This window comes from Bubalus bubalis, chromosome 6 (assembly GCF_019923935.1).
Source record: "Bubalus bubalis isolate 160015118507 breed Murrah chromosome 6, NDDB_SH_1, whole genome shotgun sequence".
Taxonomy (NCBI): domain Eukaryota; kingdom Metazoa; phylum Chordata; class Mammalia; order Artiodactyla; family Bovidae; genus Bubalus; species Bubalus bubalis.
In genome coordinates, this window is record NC_059162.1 from 120,085,223 (window position 1) to 120,112,566 (window position 27,344).

At 55.2% G+C, this 27,344-nt stretch overlaps 1 protein-coding gene across 5 annotated transcripts in view; it reads right to left on the minus strand.

Annotated features, from left to right (window-relative positions):
- Positions 1-840: 840 nt before the first annotated feature.
- Positions 841-27,344, minus strand: part of THAP4 (THAP domain containing 4) — a 35,473-nt gene continuing 8,969 nt past the window's right edge. For 4 of the 5 annotated variants that reach the window (XM_025289331.3, XM_025289332.2, XM_025289333.2 and 1 more), the window contains exons 3-6: positions 16,136-16,295; positions 14,933-15,042; positions 14,174-14,277; positions 841-1,085 (exon numbers count right to left, since the gene is read on the minus strand). In XM_025289331.3, coding sequence (XP_025145116.2) covers positions 966-1,085; positions 14,174-14,277; positions 14,933-15,042; positions 16,136-16,295 — 494 coding nt within the window. In that variant the 3' untranslated portion in view covers positions 841-965. Of the gene's footprint in view, positions 1,086-14,173; positions 14,278-14,932; positions 15,043-16,135; positions 16,296-22,442; positions 22,595-27,344 lie in introns of those variants that run through there. The other variant, XM_006077116.4, reaches the window with a different exon arrangement.

The window sequence follows — 27,344 nt, forward strand, 5'->3', positions numbered from 1 at the left end:
ACATTCCTGGTGAGACCAGCTGTGCCCCCGTGCCCTCCAAGAGGGCGAAACAGGGAGGGGGAGGGCGTGGCGGAGACCGAGCCATTGAGAAGAAGGGAAAGGCTTTTTTTGCTTTTGCACACAGGCTGGAGCGTTTCAGACAAATGGCGCTGTGTGGAATTCACCGTGAGATGCTTCAGCCATGAGAAGGGAGGGAGCACACGCACCACGGGTGTGGGGCCCGTGCCGGCGGATGCGGGGCGAGGGCTGAGGGTCAGTGTGTGTATGTGGAAAGTTCCACTGTGAACAAACGAATTAATGAAGATGTGTATTACTGAGAATCAGCTCACATCCACTTAACGATGCTTAGGCTCACAGCCACCCTCATGCCTTGGGAATGTCCTCTGTCCACTAGGAAATGGGGGTCTTACGTGCTCAGCTCTTAAACATGACCCGTGTCTTTAGCTTATGACTAACTACCGAAGACTCCTAAGTGTTTTGGTGGTGGTTTAGCTGCTAAGTTGTGTCCGATTCTTGCGATCCCATGGACTGTAGCCCACCAGCTCCTCTGTCCATGGGATTTTCCAGGCAAGAATACTAGAGTGAGTTGCCATTTCCGTTTCCAGGGGATCTTTCAGACCCAGGAATTGAACCCAGGTCTCCTGCATCGCGGGAGGATTCCTGCATTGCAGGCGGATTCTTTACTGACTGAGCTATGATGGAAGCATATTGTCAAAACTGCAGGAAAAAATGAGAGAATGTCACCCCTTTGAGTCTTTAGGGAAGACTGGAAGCAATCCATCACCAGCAGATGAAAGAAACGCAGCCTACGCAAGCGATGACGCTGACAACGCTCACCCATAAAAATAAAGGCCTTTTATTTGGTATCTCTATGCCGTTACAGGAGACGTGGCCACCCTGTGACCCACGGTGACCCACCTGTGGCCACACCCACACCTTCCCCAGGCAGGCAGCGCCACCCGGGGTCATGGGGTCACCTTCTTGTACGTGACGTGCAGATGTTGAGTCAAGGGCTGCGTAGTGGTTGCCATGGAGACGGTCTGTTCAAGTTTGCCTTCGGAATTCAGCCTGAATTTTCGGGTAATCTGGGCAGAAGAAAACAAACACTTTGGTTTTTATCGTCCAAAGATTCCACAAGGGCTGCCGGGCCAGCACAGGCCACGTGCTCCTGCAGCGGGCCCAGCACCCACCTCGGCGGTCAGGGGCCCGCGAGCCGGGCAGTGGCCCTGCCAGGGGGCAACAGACCCTTGGCTGGCAGCCCCGACGGGCGTCCTGACCCCCATTCTGCGCCCTCTGCTGCCCCGGGAGACTGGAGGCGAGCACCGCACTGTCTGCTGTCTGGCCACACGCTGACCCCAGGATGTCCTTTCAGCCCCTCCTGCCTTCTCTCCACGGCTGGCACGGAAGCCGGAGGTGGGAACCCGCTCCACCAGCGCCAGACCGCCAACAAGAACACAGACCTGAGGCAACCAAGTCCCGGAAGGGAACCCATTTGCCGCCAAGGTCTGTTAACACTGGGCTTCCAGGGGGCGCTAGTGGTGAAGACCTGCCTGCCGATGCAGGAGGCGGAAAAGACCATTAACAAACGCAGAGCACCTCCAGCTGTTGTTACCTGGTGCCGAGTGGGGCTGGGGGCCCCCAAGCATCAGAACAGGAGTGCTGGCCAGGCCAGGCAACTGCTTTTCACTCACCAGCCCTCCGCAGAGAAAAGAGCAAAGCCAGATTTCAGAGAGTCCATTTAAAGGCCTCAGAGAGCCAGCTGGGCTGCAAGGCCATGGTCTCAGGCAGAAGGGGGTGTGGGGGAAGACAGCCTGCAGCAGCTGCCCTCAAGGCCTGCATGGAGGCCACCTGGAGCCCGGGGAGTAGGCAGGGGCACCCTAGTCCCAGGGCTGCGCAGCACAGGTTGGGACCCCCACAGGGCTGCACCTCGGAGTCAGAGTTACCCAGAAATACACGGGCAGGTCCAGTTTCAAGAGCTCTGTCTCTAGGGAGCAGGAGCTGCCCTTCCTGGCCCAACCGCGAGAAGCAGGGGTCTGCCGGCTGCAGGAGGTAACATCAAGCAAAGCCTCAGGTATGCACTGTTCCCATACACAAGTCTGCAATTCAGGGAAGTCATGGAAAGGATGGAACCAGAGCAGAATGGAGGGACATCCTCAAAGCCATGAAAACAACCATCCCCCTGGTGTTCTGGCTGCAAAACACCCTTCAAAGATGACAGCAAAACAGACATTTTCAGACAAAGATCCAGAGAATTCATCACCAGGAGGACCCCCATCTTCCTTACAGAAAACATTAGAGGAAGTTCTTCAGGTTTTATAGAGAGATGTGTGGAACCCTGTGACACATGGTCAGACCCGTGTGCGGTCTCGTGTTTGCGTGAGGGCAGCAGGGGCAGCGCCGGAGGCCACACGGTCGGGGGTCCAGGCCCAGCCCCCTCCAGGCCGCTGCAGACACGGGGGCTCAGGCGTGACCCACACCTGTGGCCTCAGAATCGCCCCCTTGCACCCAGTACAGCAGCCCCCATTCCAGATCCATCAGCCCCAGGGCCCTGGACACCCATGGGCACCATGGGACACGCCCCTGGCTCTCCCGCTGGACACCTGCTGCCACCCCAGGGCACAGGGGGACGCAGGTGGGCCCCTGTGCTGCAGGCTTTTCCAGGGCAAAGGAGAGACGTCTGCTCATCTGTCACACAGAGCCTGCCCAACGGGCTGAGGCAGCGTCTGGCTTCTCAGCAGGGGCGGGGTGCCCAGCACCCGCGGTCCTGTCTCCACGCTGCTGCAATGGCTTATGGCCACGCCACGTGGACACAGCCCGCTTCACTGATGGTGACCCGAGTGTGGCCTCTCCTGTGGCCTTCAGCTGAAAGCTGTGAACACCCAGTAGCAGCCACCTCACTCCAGAGCCCGTCACCGGGCAGCAGGAAGCGGGAGACAGTCCTAGGGGGCCCCCAGGCCCCACCGAGGAGGGTGAGGGACGGCTGCCTACCCGGAAGCACGCTCGGGGCTCTGCTCACGTGGCCCGCCACCAATCAGGTCCGCAGGGATCACCTGCTTGGCTCCTCTGGGCTTTGTGGCCCCTTGGATGAAATTTCTTGTGCTGTTTTCCTCTTCAAATGAAAGTTCTTCAGGAGAATCTACAGTTGGGGCAAGTTGTACCTGACATCTCTCATGCCCTAGTGCTGGGCTCGCCAACAGCGACGGGCGGTCACCCCACGTGTCCGCTCAGAGTGAGGATCCCTCTGGGCTGCAGACTGACCTCCTTCAAACAAGGCAGGGCTGGAAGCAGCTGTCTGCCTCTATAGCCTCAAAGCGGAGCTTGTTTAGGCTCCAGGGTGCTCGGAGCCGTGCGGGCATCCTTCTGCAGAGAAGCTGGGAGCTCAACTCCACTGGCAGACGATGGGTCAGCAGGCCCGGGAGCCTCAGAGGCGCAGGAAGAGTCCCCGCGACGCCGACGCGCATGCCCATGTCAGCCAAGCGAGCGCGGCTTCCACGGCAGACCCGGAGACGCGACTGCGAAGGCGAGCCTCGCACCAGAACTCCCCAGCGTTTAAGGCTTTCTCAGAGTGGGCTTCCCTTCTTCCTGTTATGTCCTGTCCACACAGCCAAAGGCTTTAGCGTAGTCAATGAAGCAGAAGTAGATACTTTTCTGGAATTCCTTTGCTTTCTCTTTGATCCAGCGAATGTTGGCAATTTGAGCACTGGTTCCTCTGCCTTTTCTAAATCCAGCTTGAACATCTGGAAGTTCTTGGTTCATGTACTGTTGAAGCTTAGCTTCAAGGATTTTGAGAATTACTTTGCTAGCATGTGAAATGAGCACAATTGTCTGGTAATTTGAATACATTTTGGCATTGCCCTTCTTAGGGACTAGAATGAAAATTGACCTTTTCCAGTCCTGTGGCCACTGCTGAGTTTTCCAAATTTGCCGGCATATTGAGTACAGCACTTTCACAGCATCATCTTTTATTATTTGAAATAGCTCAGGTGGAATTCCATCACCTCCACTAACTTTGTTCATAGTGATGCTTCCTAAGGCCCACTTGACTTCGCATTCCAGGATGTCTGGCTCTAGATGAGTGATCACACCATTGTGGTTATCTGGGCCGTGAAGATCTTTTTTGTACAGTTCTTCTCTATCTTCTTGCCTCCTCTTCGTAATCTCTTCTGCTTCTGTTAGGTCCTTATCATTTCTGTCCTTTATTGTGCCCATTTTTGCATGAAATGTTCCTTTGGTATCTCTAATTTTCTTGAAGAGATCTCTGGTCTTTCCCATTCTATTGTTTTCCTCTATTTCTTTGCATTGTTCACGTAAGGCTTTCTTATCTCTCCTTGCTATCCTTTGAAACTGCATTCAGATGGGTGTACCTTTCCCTTTCTCCTTCCTTTTAGCTTCTCTTCTTTTCTCGCTGTTTGTAACACAGGTCAAGAAGAGTAGTTAGAACCAGACATGAAAACAGTTCAAAAAGGGGTATGACAAGGCTGTATATTGTCATCGTGCTTATTTAACATCATGCAAAATGCTGGACTGGATGAGTCACAAGGTGGAGTCAAGATTGCCAAGAGAAATAACAACCTCAGATATGCAGACAATACCACTCTAATTGCAGAAAGTGAAGAGGAACCAAAGAGCCTCTTGATGAGGGTGAAAGAGGAGAGTGAAAAAGCTGGCTTAAACTTGACATTCAATGGAGAAAAGGTAGAGACAGTGACAGAGTTCATTTTCTTGGGCTTCAAAATCACTGTGGATGGTGACTGCAACCATAAAATTAAAAGACACTTACTCCTTGGAAGAAAAGCTATGACAAACCTAGACAGTGCATTAAAAAGTAGAGACATCAGTTTGCCAACAAAGGTCCGTCTAGTCAAGGCTATGGTTTTCCCAGTGGTTGTATACAGACTTGAGCGTTGGACCATAAAGAAGGCTGAGCGCCAAAGAACTGAGGCTTTTGAACCGTGGTGCTGGAGAAGACTCTTGAGAGTCCCTTGGACTCCAAGGAGATCCAACCAGTCCATCCTAAAGGAAATCAACCCTGAATGTATTGGAAGGACTGATGCTGATGCTGAAGCTCCGATTCTTTGGCCACCTGATGGGAAGAGCAGACTCACTGGAAAAGACCCCGATGCTGGGAAAGACTGAAGGCAGGAGGAGAAGGGGACGACAGAGGATGAGATGTTGGTATAACCTCGCTGACTCAGTGGACATGAGTTTGAGCATGCTCTGGGAGACAGTGCAGGATAGGGAAGACTGCCCTGGTGCAGTGCATGGGGTTGCAAAGAGCTGGATATGACTTCGTGACTGAATGACACCAGGGGCTTGTCCAGTAGAGAGAATGTGGAGGAGGACAGGCCGGGAGAGAGTAGGGTGTATTTGATCTTATTCTAGGTCCTAAAGTAAACCAGGAGGCCAGCCCACAGGACGCGTGAGGCGTAAGTGAGGGGCTGAGCCGTGGAGAAAGCTGCTGGCACACGCAGGGGCCAGCTGCCGGAGGACTCCTGCGAGCCTCCAGTGTTTCTCTCCCTGGCGAGCCCCAACACCTGCTCCTTCCCCCGCTCTGCCCCTGCTGTACTGAGCTGAAACTGACATGTAACGCTGTTCAGGTTCAAGTTTAAAAGTGATCGCTCGACACGTGTATCCGGCCCAACGTTCACCACCACACGGTCAGTTAACACGTCTTTCCTGGCTGTGGCGAGGCCATTCAAGGTCCACGCTCTTAGCAAACTTCACGAATGGAATGGAGGCGTGCTGTCCGCCGCACGCCCAGAGCCGAGTCATCTCCCGCCTGGACGCTCACATCCACTGAGTGATGTCTGTCCACTTCTCCCACCTTCTTGTCTGTTTCTGTGCGTTTCCTTTTTTAGATTTCATCTTTAAATGAAATCATGCAGCACCGGTCTCCACGTTTCACTTAGTCGATATCCTCAAGGTTTATCTGTCTTGCTGCGCGTGGCAGAACCTCCTTCTTGTCCACGGCCGCGTCACACTCCTCTGTGGCGCGTGGAGGACACACCGTCCTTGTCATCCACTCGCCTGCAGATGCAGAGGCGTCTCCTCATCTTGGCATCACATGGGCTCCCGACCCGGTGAAGGTGTGCCTTGCCCGAGCAGGTTCGGCGAGCACAATCTGTTTTACAGCCATGGAGACAGCTCATGATTGTAACCACCCCCTCCCCCAAGGCTGACAGGACAGGTGACCCCTGCAGGGGAGTGCTAAGAGGCAGTGGGAGCAAACAGGAAGAAGGCCCAGAGCCAGAAACGTGAGAAGCAGCCAGCTGGAGAGAGAAGAAACCCGGGCAACTGAGTGGCAGAGAGGAAACAGACGAACAGGAGCAGAACGGTCCTGAGAAGTCTGTGCGTGTCTCACAGGAGCTGCGGAGGGAAGACAGTCACAGTGCCGCGGGAAACTGAGGCAATGGCAGCTAGAAACCCCCACGCCTGGCGAGAACCCGGCACAGGTACAGTCCTGGGCTCCGACGTGCAGACAGAGGCGGGCGGCCGTCAGGCCTCCTCTTCAGTGGCTTCCGGGGGGTTAACAGGCCGATGCCCCTTCACCCTGCTTCATATTTCCTCCTGCCCCTGTCAGGAGCCAGACAGCAAAGGCTGGCTCAGAAACAGTGGCACAAATGGGAAATCAGCCAGCGGCTGCACACGGTGGGAACCTCAGGAGAGACCCGGGCCGACCTGAAGTTCACCCTGTGGGTACCTCGTCAGCTCAGAGACGCCAACGCTTACGAGAGGCCCAGAGAGCCAGCAAGATCAGTAACGCACCCAGCGGCCCCCAAAGAGGGGCTCTCGTCTCCAGTCCCCACACAAGCAGACCCACACGCCCAGAGTTCAGAAACAACACAGCCGCAGAGCACATGAAGAAACAGGGAGGCACGGCCCATCTGGAGGGAAAGCAACCACAGAACCTGCTCGACTAACACACGCCAGGATCTCCAAGAACTGAAGGGAGATGTGGGGAAGCTCAAGAAGGTAGCGCGTGAACAAAATCAAAACATTGATAAAGAGACGGAAAACGAAACCAAGACAAAGTTTTGAGGATGAAGAGCACGATAACATGAAGAGTTCACCCGAGGGGCTTGGAGGTGGCTGAGCAGGCAGACGCAGCAGCAGACACAACGCCGGACAGGAGTGGCTGGAGGAGCAGAGGGAAGGCAGGCCCAGGAAGACGGGACAGGAGTGGCCGGAGGAGCAGAGGGAAGGCAGGCCGGGGAAGACAGGACAGGAGCGGCCGGAGGAGCAGAGGGAAGGCAGGCGGGGAAGACAGGACAGGAGCGGCCGGAGGAGCAGAGGGAAGGCAGGCGGGGAAGACAGGACAGGAGCGGCCGGAGGAGCAGAGGGAAGGCAGGCCGGGGAAGACGGGACAGGAGCGGCCGGAGGAGCAGAGGGAAGGCAGGCGGGGAAGACGGGACAGGAGTGGCCGGAGGAGCAGAGGGAAGGCAGGCCCAGGAAGACGGGACAGGAGTGGCCGGAGGAGCAGAGGGAAGGCAGGCCCAGGAAGATGGGACAGGAGTGGCCGGAGGAGCAGAGGGAAGGCAGGCCCAGGAAGACGGGACAGGGAGCGGCTCTGCAGGAGCAGAGGGAAGGCAGGCCCAGGAAGACAGGACAGGGAGCGGCTCTGCAGGAGCAGAGGGAAGGCAGGCCCAGGAAGACGGGACAGGAGTGGCCGGAGGAGCAGAGGGAAGGCAGGCCCAGGAAGACAGGACAGGGAGCGGCTCTGCAGGAGCAGAGGGAAGGCAGGCCCAGGAAGACGGGACAGGAGTGGCCGGAGGAGCAGAGGGAAGGCAGGCCCAGGAAGACAGGACAGGGAGCGGCTCTGCAGGAGCAGAGGGAAGGCAGGCCCAGGAAGACGGGACAGGAGTGGCCGGAGGAGCAGAGGGAAGGCAGGCCCAGGAAGACAGGACAGGGAGCGGCTCTGCAGGAGCAGAGGGAAGGCAGGCCCAGGAAGACAGGACAGGGAGCGGCTCTGCAGGAGCAGAGGGAAGGCAGGCCCAGGAAGACGGGACAGGAGTGGCCGGAGGAGCAGAGGGAAGGCAGGCCCAGGAAGACAGGACAGGGAGCGGCTCTGCAGGAGCAGAGGGAAGGCTGGCCCAGGAAGACGGGACAGGGAGCGGCTCTGCAGGAGCAGAGGGAAGGCAGGCCCAGGAAGACGGGACACGAGCGGCTGGAGGAGCAGAGGGAAGGCAGGCTGGGGAAGACGGGACAGGAGCGGCTCTGGAGGAACAGAGGGAAGGCAGGCTGGGGAAGACGGGACAGGAGCGGCTCTGCAGGAGCAGAGGGAAGGCAGGCCGAGGAAGATGTGGTGGACCGATCCGCCCGTCTTGGAGGTGCTGCACCTCTGACTGAGCGAAGGCCTGTAGTGACCTCACGCCGTCTTCCCAAACACATTTGCTCACTTTGGTCCATGTTTTCCGTTTCGGTATTTCTTACACTTCAAATGTTTTCATTATTATGATACTTGCTGTGAAATCTGTGATCAGTGATCTCTGATGTCACGGCTATGACTTGCTGAAGGGTCAGATGGTGGCATTTTTAGCAGTAAGGTACACGTATACATTTAGACACAATACTGTCACACACGTAATAGAGTGACCATGCGCACCGGGAAAGCAGAAATCCCGTGTGCCTCGCTTTACTGCAACACGGACTTTCCTGAGGCGGTCGGGGCTGGACTGCAACCTCTCCAAGCTGGGCCTATAAATAGAAACTCGCAGAGAGCTCAGGGAACCCTACCAAGACGAGCTCTGACACACACAGACACACATTATAATCAAATTTAAGGCCCAAACCAGAGAGTCTCGAAAAAAGCAAGAGAAGAGCGACTTGTCAGAGACAGGGCATCTTCACTCACACTGTCGGCAGGCTCTCGTCAGAAACCCTGGAGGCCAGAGGCAGTAAGCTGATACAGGCCGAGTCCTGAAAGAGGATGCTGTCACCCGAGAACCCTGTGTTCAATACAACTGTCCTTCAAAGGGAGGAAGCAATTGGGATGTCCTCAGACCACGAGCTGAGGGGCTTCTCCCCCAGCAGATGGCCCTGCAAGAAACACCACACGCGGTCCTGCAGGCGAAACGCAAGGATAGCAGACACGACCTGGAGAGATGGACAAAGCTGTCAGTAGAGGGAACACGCAGTGAGGTGCAAAAGCTCAGTTACCGCAGCAACTTCAGGTCAGTTACAGCATGTCACGTGCGACCCCCACTGTAACCACAAAGGAGATAGCCACAGAATATACACGAAAGGAGACGAGAAGGGAATCGAAACATTTCAACGCAGAACATCAACTGGACACAGAAGACAGTATGTGGGAAATGAAGGACAAAAGGCCGTAAGGTGTATTAGAAAAACACGGCACAATGACAGAAGTGAAGTCCCTCTGTTATCAGTAGTTATTCTAAATGTAAATGGTTAAACTCTCCAATCAAAAGACAGAGACTGGAAGAATGGATAAAAGCATGCTGTCTACAGGAGACCAGCATTAGATCCAAAGACACCAAGAGGCTTAAAGTGAAATGATGGAAAAAACATGTCATGCCAACAGTCATGAAGAGACAGCAAGAGCGACTATACCAGCGTCAGACAAAACAGGTAAAACGGGCTACTAGAGACAAAGATGGACAGCCCGTGTCAGTAACGGGTTCAAACAGCAGGAAGGTGTACGGAGCGCAACGCGACGGGACCACAGGGAGAAACAGACGGGGCGGCAGCACGGTGCAGAACGGAGGAGCCACGGGCGGGCGGCGGCCCTGCCGACGGCGCGACGCGCAGCCCACGGCACGCGGGCACTGCTCCATCCAGGGCAACCCTGAAACGCGGAGGCCGCCACTGGCTCAGTTGCATCCGACTCTTATGATGCCATGGGCTGTAGCCCGCCAGGCTCCTCTGACCGTGGGATTCTCCAGGCAAGCACACTGGAGTGGGTAGCCGTGCCCTTCTCCAGGGGATCTTCCCGGCCCAGGGACTGAACCTGCGTCTTCTGCTTTGCAGTCAGATTCGTTACCATTTGAGCCACCAGGGAAGCTTCAGGACACACCACATGTTTAGCGAAAAATAAACCCTCAATACATTTAAAGTAAAAGACATCATACAAAGTATCTTCTCTAATTACAATGGGATAAAATTAGAAATCAATAAGAAGGAAAACTAGAAAAATAACAAATCTGTGGAAATTAAATAACACTCAAAAGAACCAGTGGATCAAAGAAGAAATCAAAAAAGGGAAATCAGAACATACTTGATATGACTGAAAACAAAGCACAACACAGCAATACTCCAGGGATGCAGCAGAAGCAGCGCCAACAGGAAGCTAATATGTAAAGTGCTTACATTTTTAAAATGAAGAAAGACCTCCAGTCAGTAATCTCACTTTACAACTTAACAGACTAGAAAAATAAGAAGACACCAACACCCACAGCTAACAGAAGGAAGGAAATAATAAAGATAAGAGCAGAGGTAACTAGAGAACAGAATAATAACTGAGCAAAAGCTGGTTCTTCAAAAAGATCAACAAAAACGACACAGCTTTAGCTCAGTGGACAAAGAAAACCAGACGAAAGACTCAAATTGCTCAACTCAAAGCTTACAGTGGGAACACTGCTGCCAAGCCGACAGAAACTAGGGTTATAAAAGAGCAGTGTGAGCAAACCGGGCGACCTAAAGGAAACGCACAAATCCCTAAAAACACAAAGCCTCGCAAGACTGAGTCATGAAGAAAGAGAAAAGTCTTAACAGACCTGTAACTTGTACAGAGATGGAACAGTAATAAAAATCTGGTAACAAAGGAGAGCCCTAGGTCTGATGGCCTCGCGGGGAAAGGTTAGCGATCTAAACATGTGGAGGACAGGCACCGGGGTGTCCCTGGCGGCCTAGCGGCTAAAGCCCCCGCGCTCCCAGTGCAGGGGCCTAGGCTCAGTCCCTGGTCAGCGACGTGGGCCCTGCACGCTGCAAGCGAGACCCAAGATCCCCCGTGCCACAATGAGACCTGGCACAGGCCAAAACAAATCCACCTTTCTCAACCTTTTTAAGAAAATAAAGAGGAGGGACTACTTCCTAACTCATTCTAAGAGGCCAGAACTGCCCTAACATCAAAGCCAGACACAGACAACAAGCAAACTACAAACCAACACCCCTTACGCACACTGAGACAAAACTCCTCAACAAAATAAGCAAATGAAACTCAGCCGAGTAGTAAAAGCGTTACACACCACGACCAAGTGTGGTTTATTCCTGGGATGCAAGCAAGGACGCTTCTACACGTGAAGATCGATCAATACGACACGTCACATAGAGTGAAGGAGAAAGACCACATGATCATCCTAACTGATGCAGAAGAAGTATCTGACAAAACTGAACATCTTCCTGGTAAAAGGCGGCACGTGAAAGGCCCACAGGGAGCACTGTGCTGCCTGCAAAGGCGGACGGCTTCTCCCCGAGACCAGGACCCGGCGAGGACGCCCGCTGCCGCCTCTCTACGCGGCTGCACAGCACTGCAGTCCAGCCAGAGCGACGAGCAAGACACAAAAGGGACCCACACGGGCATGGGAGCGGCACGACTATTCTGCAGATGGGCCATACGTGACATCCTAAGGCTTCCTTTAGCTCGTAAGTGAATTCAGCAAATAACAGGATGCAGTCAACACACAAAAATCAGCTGCATTTCTGCGGGTTAACAGTGAACAGCCCAAAAAGGAAATTAAGAAAACAATTCTATTTCCAAGAGCATAAAAGAAAACACAGGGGTTAACCAAGGAGGTCAAAGACGTGTAAGGAAGCTACATTAATATTCCAGAAAGAAATTAAAGAAGACACAAATAATTGGAAACACATTCTGTGTTCATGAATTGGAGGACTTAATATCATTAATGATAAATACTATCCAAAGAGACCTACAGAGTCGACAAAATTCAAATCAAAACGCAAATGATTAGTTTGTAGAAAGATCTATCCTAAAATTCACATGTAAATTCAAGTGCCTCTCGACAGACAAAAGTGATTCTGACAAAGAGGAGCACAGCTGGAGGACACACACTTCCTGGTTTCAGAACTTAACCCTGGAAGCAAAGTGATCAAAACAGGGCCTTACTGGCATACAGACAGACATACAGACCAACGGGAGAGTCTCAACAGCGCAGAAATAAATCCTTGCCTATACTGGCAAATGATTTTCAATCAGGTTGCCAAGACTATACAATGGGAAAAGCACAGTCCTTTCAACAAATGGTGCTGGAAAACTCGATGTCCCCATGCGAAAGAATGAAACCATACCCTTACCTAACAGTAATACAACACCCTCAAAATAAATCACAGCCTTGAAAAGCTAAAACTGTAAAACTCTTAGACGAAACACAGGGCAGGTTTAATGGCCTTGGATTTGGCACTGATTTCCTGGGTACCAATTTATAGCCAATGAAGAAAAACCAAACTGTCATTCGTGAAAATTAATCAGTATCATCAGGCAGATGCAGACCAAAACTCCAACAAGATGCCACCTCGCACCCATCAGGAAGGTCAATACCAAAACCCAGAAAACAGCGAATGTGGACGAGGATGTAGAGAAACTGGAACCCCCGGGCAGTGTTGACGGGAATGTAAAGTGGTGCAGGCCAAGTGGGAAAGTGTAAAGCGGACCCTCAGAACACCACAGACAGAGTTAGCCACATGCCCGCACAGTCCCGCTTCCAGGCACACCCGTGGAGAGCTGGCAAGCAGGGTCTTGCAGAGATAAGCGCACACCCTCAGCGCAGCGCCAGGCAGAGAGCCACACACACGGCGAGGGGCCCTCAGTGAATCTACACGCCTCAACGAGAGAAGGCTCATCTTTTAAAAATGGTGCTGGAACAAGTGGAAAAAGAAATGAAAGCATCTTGACCCCTACCTCTTACAATAGAAAAACATAAATTCTGAAATCAAAACCTTAACGTAAAAGGGAACACTGTAAAAATTCTTAAAGAAAATGCGGGTGCAAGTCCGTGCCTGTGTTAGGCCACAAGAAACGCTACCTGTGAGAGGAACGCCCGGGCACAAACTTCATCAAAAGTAGCACATTTGTTAAAGAAATGGAACGACAAGCCTTAAGTCAAGAACACAGTCTTAACACATCTACCTGATGAAGGACTTGTGTCCAGAATACACAGCAAGCTCTTACACCTTGAAGATGATAAACAACCCACTGGAGAAAAAGGAAAAGGATCTGAATGCTCACGTCAGGAAACAAAAAATTCAAGTGGCAAATGAGCCCGAGGACTGAATGAGCCACACTCAGCCACCAGGAAGTGTAATTAACACCACAAGGGAGCGGACGGCCACTTGGCAGCCAGCAGCACAGCCTCCGCTTGCGGCCTGGCCCGAGCGCCGGTGATGACGAGCTACAGGGCACTCAGGATTCACCCGGGCACTGTGGAGGCCTCCGTGAAGGACGCTGTAAGGCCTACTGGAACACACGCAACAAGGTCCAAGCCTCCTGCTGGCATCCCCATGCCGGCGTGCTCGGCCACCCGGGGGGTCTCTGGCGCCCACGACGTAACCACAGATCTGAGAGAGACAGGCAGTCCACACGCGAAAAGGAAAGCTATAAAAGCACCAGAAAACGGAAGGGAAACTTTTATCACTTTGGAGCAGAAAACACCTTCCTGAGCAAGAACCCAAACTCAGACAGTGTTAGGGAAAGACCCTGAGGGGCCACGACAGAGAGAGGCAGGCGTGCAGCCCGTGCACAGGACACAGCAAACAGCGGGCTGACGCGAGACCCACAGAGCAAACAACAGAGCGGCGTCCACGGGGTTATAAAACCCCCCATAAACCAACACGAGACGAACCGCACAGAGAAAGAGGCAACGGCTCTGAACACTGAGCATCAGGACAAGGGCAGGAGTGTGAGAACGCCTCCTCGTTCATAAGGTACGGTTCAAAACAGAAACAAGACACTACCTTCCATTTATCCGATTAAAAAGACCGGAAATCCTGCAAACACCTTGTGTTGGCTGAGGAGCAGGAGACCAGGTCCCCAGCAAAGTGGTGGGTGTGTAACTGTTAAAGACACCCAACCACACACAGCAGGGGCCGGGGGATCACCTCGCAGTGTGTGTGAGCACAAGGAGAGCGGTGCCTGGAGACGGCCCAGCCCCGGGCGAGGGAGAGGCCGGCTCCTGTCGGAGCCACAGGCCCAGCGGCTCACCTGCTCCACATGGGGCTCCTTGGCAAAGGAGATCCTGGCGATGGAGTGGGACGCGATGCACAGCTCCTGCCCGTTCACCTCGCCTTCCTCCACCTCCACAATGCCTGCAAGGGAACACGTCAGCCCCGTGGCCTGCACCAGCCGCCCGCCTCTGCGGCCCAGGGTTCAACGCATCTGAACGCTGCAGCCGCTGAGACAGCCATGGCCCCTCGCCTGCAAGGACCCCCAGGCATCAGAAGGGAAGACACCGCTCTTCTCACCGCCGAGGCCGGTGACCTCTGGGGTGACCCTGCACTCCCGCTCCAGAGAGATCTGACAGGAGCGATGTGCGGCCAGAGGAGGAGACCCCCTGGCTGCCTCCCCACACTTTCCGGGCCGCCAACACCCGGGGCAGTGCGGCTGGCCCTGCTGGTCCACCAGCTTCAGGAAGCGAGCGCTCACTTGAGCCAGTGAGCGAGGTGAGGGTGATGAAGGCAGGGTCTGAACTCACAGCCCTGGTGAACTACTTTAGGATGAACTCCCCAGGGGCAAACCCAACTTCCACACAGGACTTTCACTCCCGGTCGAGGTCCCCCCACCGGAGGCCCACCCGCACGGGAAACATGGGGCTTGCACAGACATGAGTGGGAGCACTGAGCCAGGAACCAGCCTGCTCCGGCAGAGGGGCTCCCACAGCACCCCCTGCCGCCTCCCCACCCCAAAGGTGCCCACAGGGCCCCCGGCAGGGCGCAAGTGGAAGCAGCCTAGGGAGGCGTGTACCTGTGTTCTGGGCGCTGATGAAGGCCACCTTGTTGGTGTCGGGCTCCAGGCGGATGAAGCCGCACTCCCTGTGCATGGGCTTGTGCGTGTCTGGGTGGAAGGCGTTGAACCTGGACCGGGAATCGACAGGTGGAGCCCCAGGTGCCTGGTGCCCAGCAGAGCACGTGCAGGCGCGGTACACCACCCTCTCCTTACCCAGTGGACGTGAGGCGCCACACGGAACAGACACGGAGAGGACACAGCGGAGACACGGGGGAGCACAGGGACGGCCCCCACCCACTCGGTCTCCTCTCCCGCTGCGGGGCCTGCCCGGACCCTGCGCTCCTGCAGGGCATGCCCCCCTCAGGCCCGTCAGCACCTCCCACACTCCTCAGTCTAAGCCCCCACCAACACCGCCAAGTCCATCCCTCCAACGCCACCTTCCTGCCTCTGAGCTAGGATGCTGCTCAGGGGCGCACCGGTTCATGTGTGAGAAACGGGGCGCAGCACTGAGCCTCGGCCTGAGCACTGCTCACGACTCACAGCCCGCGGGCTCAGCAGCGCCGGGTGGGAACCCAGTGCTGACAGCGTGTGACGGGCGGGGGGCCCGGCTCACACACCCTCCTGCGAGTGCAACCCCTCCCGAGAAACACATCTGCTGCCTGCACACACTATCACACTGACCGAAACACCTGTTTTCTACCCTCTCCACTTTTCTGTAACTGCAGTCACTGAGTAACCAGCGTTAAGAGGAGATTAACGAACGCCAGTCCTATGTTCCTCTAAAGGACTGTGACTCGTGGTTCTGTTTTACTCGACCCCGCATTTCCACCTTCTGGTTCATACGCAGGCTATTCTTTCTTCTCACCCTTGCAGCCGAGAATAAAATGAAAAGGTATGAGATAGTACATCCTCAGCTACCCCCACCCCGTGCCCCCAACCCAGGCGCCCTGCTCTGAGCTGCCCCTGGCCCCGAGAGCGGCAGGAGGCCCGGTCAGACTCTTGAGACCTGTGATCCTCAGCCTCTATGAGACCCCGGCCGGCTCGGGGCAGGACCACAGGAAAGCCAGGCCCGATCTCCAGGCCTGGGCGGCTGGCCTGCACAGGGCGCCATGTGGGCTTCCCGTCTGCATAAGAAGCTGGGACTGCGCTCAGTGTCTCCAGCCCGTCCCCGGGGGCGGGCACACATCCTGCGGGGCTGGGCAGGGCGGGGAGGGCACTCACGAGAAGTTGAGCATGGGCTGGCCCACGTGCGAGATGTGTGCCTCCTCCAGGTACCGGAAGGGCTGCAGCGTTGGGAAGGTCCCGGCTCCCGGCGGCTCTGACAGCCAGGTGCCCAGCATCCAGGACAGCGGCTCTACCACAGGGCTCATCTTGGGGGGCTCTGTGGACAGAGAGGGGCGTCAGCGGCTGCTGCTGGCCGTCCTGGGCAGCTTGGCATGGATCGTACACCATGTACCTGCAGGCCCCGGTCATCACAGCTCGACCCGCAGGGCCTGACCTCGCTGGCGGTCAAGATGACCCTCAACGTCCTCTCTTGGCGGGGAGAGCAAGGCGGCAGACCCCGTTCTGCTGGACCAGCTCCGGAGCCTGCAGCTCCCGGGACGCGGAGGACAGCCGGGTGGCGGGGAGGCCAGGCGCCCAGGGCCTCAAAGGAGGCTGGGGAGGCAGTGTCGCCAGCCCCGGGCCGGGCAGCACCCCCCGCACGGCAGCCCGGCGCTGCGGACGAAGGCAGGGGGAGACGTGGGCAGCGCGACAGGGGCCCTGGGACGGGAGGGCGCACCCTGCCCACCAGGCGGGGCCCACGGCGGCAGCACCAGGCAGAGACTGCTACCCACGGGCACCAAAGGGTTCTGCTACTGAGGGTGAGGGTGACAGCCGGCCTTGAGGGAAGGGGGCAGGTAGGCAACGGGAGTGCAGATGAGGGTGGGCGCGCAGACCACTCTGCCCGGCGCCCAGGCCCCACGCCCCTGCCCCATTCGGCCCCACAGTCAGGATGGAGGTGCTGCTGAGCAGCTTTCCAGAAACCGGCTCGCGGGATCCTCTGGCCTGTGGGACTCCCTGAGACAGTGGGAAGCTGGGGCTGGGCCCGCACGGGCCGCTGGGCATGGGGACGGGAGGTCTGACTCCCTGTCTGCCGGATTCCCACACCCGGTCACGCCTCAGACCGAGTGTCTTCAGGCAGACAGCACATGACAGAGGACAGGGAAGGGGAGGGGAGGCGGGCGTCACCAAGCCCGTTACGAACCACACCTCTTCTCTGCTCAGCACGTGGCCTGTGGGATCTCAGCCCCCCATCAGGGGTTGAACCTGGGCCCCAGCGGTGGGAGCATGGAGTCCTAGCCCCCGGACCCCAGGGAGTCCCCAGGCTACACTACTGAATGGCAGCTTCTGTCGACAAGCCCCAGACGCCAGCACAGAGGAACCCGCCTCCCAGGCATACACACCTCGGGGACGCGTGTGCTCCGAAAGCACCTCTCAAGCGTACACACCTCGGGGACGCGTGTGCTGTGGAAGCACCTCTCAAGCGTACACACCTCGGGGACGCGTGTGCTCCGGAAGCACCTCTCAGGCGTACACACCTCGGGGATGCGTGTGCTCCGGAAGCACCTCTCAGGCGTACACACCTCGGGGATGCGTGTGCTGTGGAAGCACCTCAGCTCCTAAGATCACACGGCCTGCGACTGCTGCTGGAATGAGGTCTGAGAGAATGACCGGGGGAAGCTCAAAGGGCTCTGGCGGTGGAGAAGCGACTCCCTTGACTGAGAATGCTGGAGACGGTGCGCAGAGGGGCCGGGCTCAAGGACCGGCGGGTAGAGGACGGGCTGTGGCCCTCCGGCGGCCTGGGGGGTGCGGGGCGCACATTCCTTCCTCCTCCGGCCTGGCCTCTCCCCCAGGACTCCCTTTCCAAATCAACTGTGGAAAGTTAGAACTGGGGATGGTGACCCTGGAGCTGACTGACAACGCTCTCATGTTTAGACAGCAAGAAAAACCGAAATCAGGACTTCGGTCACAACCTCTGGTGGAAGTAAAGACCAGGAGCTTCGGACTTGGCGGTCTTGCGGCCAGCAGACTCCGCTGCTCTGATTCCTGGCAACACATGGCTCCATTCGCTCCTCTGGATGACGCGGCTGATGCTCGTCCACGGAGGGGACCCAGCAGCGAGCTGATGGGAGATGTGCACACGTGCCGGGAGCACATGCGGGAGTGAGCTCACAGGGTGGTGTCTCAGGGACAGAAGGTGGCTGGCGGGCCAGGAAAGGCTGGCCGAGCCCCCGGAAGGGCCCTGGCCTCCCATCTGAGCAGAGCCCTGAGGCCTGGCAGAAGGGCTGAGGCCCTTGGCTGCAGGAAGCAGCTGGAGGAGGACATGGACCCGCGGCAGCGACGGAAGCAGCGGGAAGAGCAGGAAACCAAGGCCGGCAGCCCTCCTGCCTTGGAACCCACCCCAGAGAGGCGGAAATGCGGCCCCGAGGCCTGAACACACTACTCGACCGGACACCCCTAATGCCCTCCCGTGTGGGGAGGCCAACAGAACACGCAGACATGGTGTGACTTGGCTTCAGAGAGGAGGGAAGCGCCAGCAAGAAGCTCCACGAGGAAGGCCTAGAAAACGCGCCTGGGAGAGGGGGGCAGACCCACACAGGGCACGGCCCAGCTGCAAGGGGCGGCTCCCCAGAGGCAGGGGCACACAGGTCCCCACGGCCTTCCTCCCGCGACACCCAACACCGAGCCCGTGAAACGTGGCTGCTCCTGAGACGCATTCCCAGCACAAGATCCCCCCGTGGGATTTCAAAACCTCACCCTAAAATACAGAACTTCACCCACCTCAGCAATCTTGAAGTACTGGTGGCTACATGTTCAAACGTTTCATACAATATTGGATAGTTTATCAAGGCTAACTTCACTCGTTTCCCTTTACTTTTTTGACATATTTAGAAAATTTAAACTAGGTGGGAACTCACACCATGTTCCCACTGATAGTACTGGAAAGCAGCGTTCAACACTCGGGACGCTGTGCCGCGAATTCTGCCGAGAGGTCATCACGAGTCTTCACTGAAAGACGTGAGGTGCCAGCAGAGCAGCTGCAGGAGACGGGCGAGCGCCGGGCTCGGCACGCGTGCGAGGGGCATCTGCCAGGGAGCGGGGCGGGCCCGCCGGTCCCGAGCCACGGCCTCCAGATCCCGCAGGGAAGACTCGCTTTAAAAGCAGAGGCGCAGGCGCACCACAGATGGTGAGACAGAGCCAGCACCACGCACCCGGGGCCACGCGTTACAAGAAACAGCTGCTTAGACAGAATCTCAAAGCAAGACCCTCAACGCCTGCTGTCAACAAGAGATGCAGCTGAAGTACTTTGGAAAGGCGTCAGAAGGTGGGGCCAAGACGGGCAGCCGGGATCAGGTGTCAGGACCCGACATCAGGCAGAAGGCAGGCCAAGCCCAGCGCACACAAGCGGACGTGAAGCAGCCCCACAGCACGCGAGGGCACGGTCGCCGTGGAGGCATCTGGGGACACTCAGGCCCCAGACGCAGCAGCAGCATTTATAAAGCAGACACTACTGAAGACGTTCAGAGGGTGACAGAAGGAGTCTAAAGGACATCTCTATACGTGTCTCTCCATGTCCAAGCAAATAATATCCAAATAATGAAACAGAAATAATTATACATAGAATATAATGAATGAGGTGGCTCTGACGGACATACACTGAACTTTTGTAGCTTGAAACAAGAGAATACTCCTTGAAGTTCCTCTGAAAGACCCATGAAGACTGACTTTTAACTGGTCAGAGAGCACTTGTAACTTCCAAAAACTAAAAAGAGTTCTCTTCCCCGTCCAATCACAATGCAACAAGACTAGAAATTAAAACAGTACAAACGTTCTTTAAAACAAATCATGAAAGAGATGCCAGACACAGAAACGTACAGGTCCCACACCTCCACTGGTTGGAACCGTCCGGGACAGGCATGCGGATCTGGCAGGGGGGCTGCAGGCACAAGAGGACCGGCTGCCGGCTCGCCCGCACACAGCTCCGCCTCATCCCTGTGACTGCTGCAAGACGTCCACGAAGCAGACGAGCCTCAGGACAGAGCAGACGGCGCTCCCCAGCCCTCTGCCCGTGTCCCAGCAGCACAGGGCCACCTGGGTTCCTGCCGGGACCGCTGCCCTGCAGGCAGAGCTGGTGTTCTAAGGACAGAGATGCTGACTTGGGGTAACGCACCCTTACTCCTAAAGACGTGCTCACACTAACACCAGAGGAGCAGCCTGCGGCGCCTCGCACGCCCACAGCCTTGGCCCGCGACACGGTGTGGGCACCTTCTCTGCCTCTCAGTCCCTCCCTCTTCCAGCCAGAGCCTGAGGCTGCTGGCACCAGAGACCCCCTGAGCCCTGAACCAACAGCTCGCAGAGCGTCGAGGGACTGCAGCTGCCTTGGCTGGGTTTTCAAGCGAGCAGGGTTCAGTGTTGTTGGAGACGCACAGGGAACTGTTCCGGACAGAGACATGCTGCCCGCCCAAAGCAGAACAGGCCGGCAGCCCCTCATCCCTGTGAGCCCGCTTGCCTGCCAAGCACAGTGGGAACAAGCCACGAGACCTGCTGGGGCGCATGTAAGAGAATGGCTGAGGCAGGTCCGCGGAAGTGCAGGGCTGTGGAGCTGCTGAGGTCTGCCTGCTCAGATTCCCCACCGCCCTGGGGGCCCAGGGACTCACTGGAAACCCAGTACCTGGACGGTGGAGAACATAGAGCAAAGGCGGATCAAAGATGCCCCGAGGGGTCCCCACTGTAGTCTCCCTTGCTTGGAGGCAAGAGAGGTTTTCATAAGCGACTGCAGCAGAGTGCAGGGCTGTCCTGGGACAGAGGTCAGCCGGGAGGAGCCGGGTGGAGAGGTGCCCACGGTGTGTCCCCTCAAGACAGGTCTCCCACAGACCGGGATGGGGCGGTGGCTTCAGGATGGCTCGGCGCATCCCGTATATTGGGCACTTTATCTCTATTATTAAGTCAACTCCACCTCAGTCCCCAGGCATTAGATCCGAGAGGCTAAGGACTCCTGCTCTAAAGGGACAGGATCCCAGCTGCTCCCAAATGGGGAGGTCAGACATGGGGGCGGCCGGTCCGCAAGGGGAGGGCCCAGCTGGTCCCAGGAGAGTTGGGCTGGGGGGCCTGGGGCCAGCCTCTATTGGGCCGTTTACACCACAGGGTCGTGGGACAAGGTGATGGGTGTCTGGAGGTCCACTAACACCGGTCCTGCCCCCCCTTCTTGCTCCCTGACCTAGGCCCTGGGCTGGGTCTGCACAAAGGCCACCCACCTGGCGCAAGACTTGGTGGGGCTCAGGCAGGGAAGGAGCTGGGTGTGCAAACCACAGCCGGGGCAAGAGGAGGGACTGACCGGCTCAGGGGGTGGGGGCCAGGGAGGTGGAGGCAGGAGCCTGAAGAGTCGCCAAATCAGAGCACGGGAAGCGAGGCTGCAGACTACGCAGGTTAGAAGTGGCGGTGAGCTGCCACAGCCGGCGTCCTGGGGATGGCGCCATCCAGGGACGGTGCGGCCACAGGAGCCACGGTGGACACAGCCCCCAGGACAGGCCAGAAGCACTAGAGGTGGGGCTCGGCCACTCACCGGCCCCCGGACGGGGGTTGGGGCGCTTCGGGACAAGAGTGGACTGGGGGACTGCTGAGGGCGGGAGCCCGGCCTCCAAGAGACTCAACCTCGTGCGCCGTGCACGGGCCGGCAGGCAGCAGCGCACACGAGGCTGCAGGACCCCCGCCCAGGCAGCGGCCGCCGAGCAGAGGGCCACCCTGAGCGCGGTGGAAAGGCAGGCGCGCGCCTTCTGGGCGGAGCGCAAGGAGACGGGGCTAAGCCGGCGCTTCTTTCAGAGCCGGAAGGAGCCGTGTGCGGTGGGAGCGGAAAGGCAGAACCGCGCTGCTAGCAGTCAGGGGACTCTTCGTTGGAGCGCATTCTTACAACCACAGGCTCCCATGTCCGGCTTGCCCTGAGAGACACTTCAGACCCAGTTCTCTCAGCTTGCCATCACGGGCTCTTAACTGCAATGAATTTAATGCAGGCAAGAACAACACTGGGGCTGGGCAGGTCCCGCGGGCTGCCCGCCCGCTCTGCCCCCGCTGGAATCGTGGTCGGCTCTTGGCCACGGTCCCGTTCCGTGTTTTCCCTCAAGTGTTGCAGGACAGAAAGACCAACACGAGTCTTCTAAAAGCCGAATGTCATGTGACACGAGCCCACACATGCCAGCGCCGTCCAATGACACCCTTAAGAGCTGTGTATTCTACTCTATGTAAATTACACTTCACTAGAGAAACGAAAATAAATTCAAAAGTCAAACAAAGGAAAAGTATGATAAATAGGGATCTGGCCTACTGGCCATTTTCAACCTCTTCAAGTGAATCAGACAGGCCTTTCTATGCGCTGTTTCCCTGGTTTCACTTTTATTAAGATCTCAACCAATATGCAAAAACAAAAATCTAAATTTTCTCCAAGAAATTTAAATCTTCATTTTTGGACCTAGGACAGTGAGAGCAGGCTTACCCATGCCTAAGTTTTCTACACTCCAGACGCCGCCAAGGTTCTTCAAGGTTGGTTTCTGCCAACCACGGAAGTGTCTGCACCTGGCTGCAAACAGCTCCCAGGAAGTGACTGCCAAGCCTGCGGGAGGCATTCTGGGAACTGTAGTTCCACAACACGGGGGCCTCCTCAGGACAAAGTGGAACAAAGGGAGACTGAGACAACCAAACCTGAGAGCTGGGAGGAGCTGTGGAGGCTGAGGCGCATTCATGAGAGTCAGCCAGGCCAGAGGGGCCAACCGCCTGGGCAGACTAAGGAGTGGACCTGCCCTCTGACCGGCACTGCTGGCCAGCGGGGACAGACCCGTGCAGCAAGGCTGGCTCGTGCGGCCCGTGTGCAGGAAAGCTGCTTCTGCAACGCACACTCTGGAAACTCCTGGCACGCTGCCTTCTGCGTCTCCTGGCACATGTGTCAGCAGAGGCCCACGGCCCCCCGGGCAGGAAACAAGCAGACCTGTCCACTGGGACCTAGGGACAGGTGCCGTTGAGGTACTGCCCACCCCACTATTGCCTTGAGAGACACCAGTGTTCTCTGCCAGGGCACAGGCTGGGTGGAGAGCCTCGGTAGCCCCGCAGCACTGGCTGTGCCAGGCGGAGGGCCCCATGCAGCACGGGTGGTCTGGCTGGCTCCCCCGGACAGGCACCCAGGGTAGGCCGCTGCTTTGGAATGAGGGCGAGGCCCTCGCTTCATCACCCAGGAGATGGAAAGGCCCCCATGCACACCCGGGAACACCGGATATGTCAGAAAATAGAGCATATCTTCCATAAAATACAGACGACATAATAAAAAGGGGCCAAAGTATTATTACTTGCAGATAAACGTTATCGTTGGTTATCCAGTTAATCCAAGTCTCAACTGAGAAACTATTAGAACTCATAAGAGAATCTGTCAAGGTGGCTGTTCGTAAAACCAGCAGTCTTCCTGCCCGTCAGCAAGAACCAAATTACACAGAGGAGGGGCCCCACCTTCCACTCTACAAAGAGCTTAGAAGTCACAGCTCTGGTCTCTGCAAGAAACACATGGCACTGACAGTCAGTGACTTTCCTTGGATTCATCAGAGAAACCTGGTCAGATGTCTCCCCCAGACCTGAGAAACCTGGGGACAGGACCACTGACGTCCGCCCCCCTGGAGCAGAAGCTCTGGGGACGGCAGGCCGGCGGGGCCCCGGAGGCAGCCTGCACGGGACCACAGGCCACGGGTGCACAGGTGTGAGTGAGCACCTCCGGGCTGCAGTCCCAGGGGCCCCACAGTACCCTGGGGCTTATTTCCAGGAACCGCCTGGTTCTCACCGGAGAAAGAAAAGAAAAGAAAGGAAAAGAAATCACCAGAGTCCCTGGCCACAAGCCCTGAGCTTTCTCCAAAACAAAGGCCTGTGGTGTGGTGAGAAGACCTCCCAGATCATCTTAGCCCTTCCCCACCCTGGCCCCTGGTTGTCTGGTCTCACCCAAGGAGGGGAAAGGAAGGGAAGAAATACTAGTGAAGGTCACAACCAAGAAGGGAACACCAGCCACTAAAAGGCTGAAACTCAATCAGAAGACTATAAATGCTTCTCCTCCCCCAGACCACTCCTCAGGGCTCTAGCATAATAAAAGGATTACAGGGGAAAGTGCCCCAAGGTACAGACTCTATGAAAAGTCTTTAGAGTCAAGGAGGAGGCAACAAATCAGGACAAGAGAAGAGCCTGCAGCACTGAGTAGCAGCTGCAGGAGGCAACAGGGCACCAACCCCTAGTCAGGCTACCACCATGCTTCAAGCCCAGCACCTGCCTACCTCAAGCTTTATGACGACACCGTGTCCGCCTTTCTAAAAACTACTGGGCATGCTAGAAGGCAAGAAAGAACAGTCTGAAGAGACAGAGCAGAAATTCTGCAATTCTCAGACTTGGATCTGAAGTAACTGTGATTAATATGCTAAGGATTCTAATGGGAAAAGCAGATAAAGTGTAAGAACAGACACGTAATGTAAGAAGAGAGGAAATGTGGACAAAGACTGAAAAGCACTGATGGCAGGGCTGAGGAAAGAGGGAGCGGGCATACCTGTCCATAAGAACACTCCTACTAAAATGCAGAAGGGAAAGAGAACAGAGTATCAGGGAAATTTGTGACAATAAAAAGTGATACATACACACGATGAGAATACAGAAGGGAGAAAGAACAGAAATATGTGAAGGAAAAACAGCTGGGAATTTTTCCAAGTTAACAATAAACACCAAACTGCAGATCCAGGAAACTCTGAGAACACCAAGCACAACAAATACCACAATATCTACATCTAGGCGTATCACACTCAAACTGCAGAGAACCAGAGACAAGGAGAACCTTGAAAGAGGCCAGAGGGGGAGAAACCTTCTCTCCAGAGTAAAAACGCTGAGAATTACAGGAACTTCTCCTTAGAAGACATGCAAGCAGCATAGGGGTAGAGTCCTGCATTCAGTGAAACGATCCCTCAAAAGTAAAGAGAAATAAAGACTTCAAACAAAAACTGAGAAAATTTACTGCCAGCAGACATGCCCTGCATGAAATGTTAAAAAGTTCTGCAGAGAAAGAAAATGATGCAGGTCAGAAAATCTGAATCAGAAAATCTGAATCTAAATAAAGAAAAGAACACTGGAAAAGGAATAAATAAAGCTAACAATAAAATGCTGCTTTTTCTTAACTGACATAGTGGACAAAGGTTTGTTCAAGTCTCTGGCAGTAACAGGGCGCGCACAGCAGTAAGTGAAGGAACGCAGCACGTCCCCGAGGGACGGGAGGCGGCGCTGGGGGTCTCTGTTACGGCTCCCGCACGGCCAGGAAGCAGCACAGCTGTGTGAGAGTGGACACGGATTAGCTGTTAAGTGCACGGTGTGGACTGGTGGAGGACTACTAAAAAGGAGTACAACTGATACGCTAAGAAAAGAGAGAACATGAAATCAAGTTAAATGCTCAAATGGAACCAAAGAAGGCTGAAAACGAGGAACAAAACAAAAGACGCCAACGCTAAGCAGTTACAAACGGAACAGACAGGAATCCAGGGAGAGCAATGACCAGTTTACATTTGAGTGGCCCAAGACCACCCACCCGAAGATGGAGACCACTGGAGTAGACTGGAGACCATGACCGGCTGTATACTGCCTGTGAGGCCCACCTTACCTGCAGACAGGCCACAAGCAAAGGGAGACAGAAAGCCATATCACGCTAGCAAGAATCACAGACAACTGGAGTAGCTGGGAAGCAGACATCAGGGCAAGAAAGATCAGCAGGGATACACAACAGCGCTGTTACATAATAACCTAGGGGTCAGTTCTCCAAAAAGACGTAATAACCCTCAATGCTTACCACCTAACAACACAGCATCAAAACACAAGACAAAGACGAACACAACTGCAAGGAGAGACGCACAAACTCACACTTGCAGTGGAGACCCCAACACATGGCAGGAACGGGCAGATCCGGCAGGCAGCCAGCCAGAGGGCGCACACGAGCTCTCCAACCACGGACCACTGTGCCGGCTCATTTTAGGCGTCAGCTTGACTGGGCTACGTACGGGGCTGCTGAACCAGCTGGTGGGACGCTGTTTCAGGGGTTCTATGGCTTCCAGGAGCAAGTCCGCGTCTGAACGGGGCGCCGTAAGCCTGCGGCCCTCGCACGCGGGGGGCACTAAGGGCCTCACAGAGCAGAGAGGTGGAGGGGGGCAGACTCGCTTTGCTTGCACCGGGGCCTCCAGGTGGACCAGGACTTCTCCACCCCATCCCAGGCCTTGGAGCAAGGGCTGAATCACCCCACCAGCCTTCCGGGTTCTCCAGCTTGCCATCCGTGATTGTGGGAGCCAATTTCTGTAATAAGTTTCTGTGTACTCTCACACATCCTACTGGCTCTATTTCTCAAAAGAACCCTGACTAACCACTACTTCAGTCAACATCAGTAGAACATACATTACGCTCAAGCTCAGGCTCACAAGGAACACTCAGCACGACAGGCCACATGCTGGGGCCGCAGAACAGACCTAACATGTGTGCAGAACACAGCTCACACAAAGGACGCCCTCAGAGCACTGTGGGACTCGACTAGAAATCAGAAGCAGCAAGAGAGCTGAAATAGCACCAGACAGCTGGAGATTAAACAAGACACTTCCAAGTATAAAGTGGGTCAAGGAGGAAGTCTCAGGAGAAATGAAAGAACACTTAAAGTAAATGGAAATGAAACTACAAAACTACAACTTATCAAAACTTGTGGCATGCAGTAAAAGCAGTGGTTAGAAAGAAATGTATAGTGCTGAATGCATATATTAGAAAAGAAGAAATACTGGAAATTCAAAGTACAGAAGGAAAAGCAATTAAGCTGAAGAAAAGGAGGGGGGAATTAGAATAGAAACCAACGAAATTGAAAACAGGAAAATAAAGAAAGTCAAAATCTGAATGCATATATTAGAAAAAGAGAAATAACTGAAATTAATAATCTAAGTTTTCACCTTAGGAAAATAGAAAAGGAAAAGCAGTTAAGTTCAAAGCAAGCAGAAGAAAAGGAAAAAAAAAAAATAAGAGCAGAAACCAACGAAACTGAAAACAGGAAAATAAAATCAACAAAAGGTTGGCTTTTTCAAAAAGATCAATAAAACTACAACACTCTAGCTTAGTTAACTAAGGAAAGAGAAGACAGAAATTACCAATATCACAAATAAAAGAGGAACATCCACTAAAGCCCTGCAGATGCTGAACTGTTTAAAGGACACTGTGAACAACTTTATGCCTACAAACTTGATAATTTAGGTAAAATGGATCAATTTCTTGAAAAACAATACTACCAAAATTTATACAAGGAGAAATAATCTGAATAGGCCTATATCTATTATATCTGAATCAATAACCCCCAGAACAGAAAGCATCA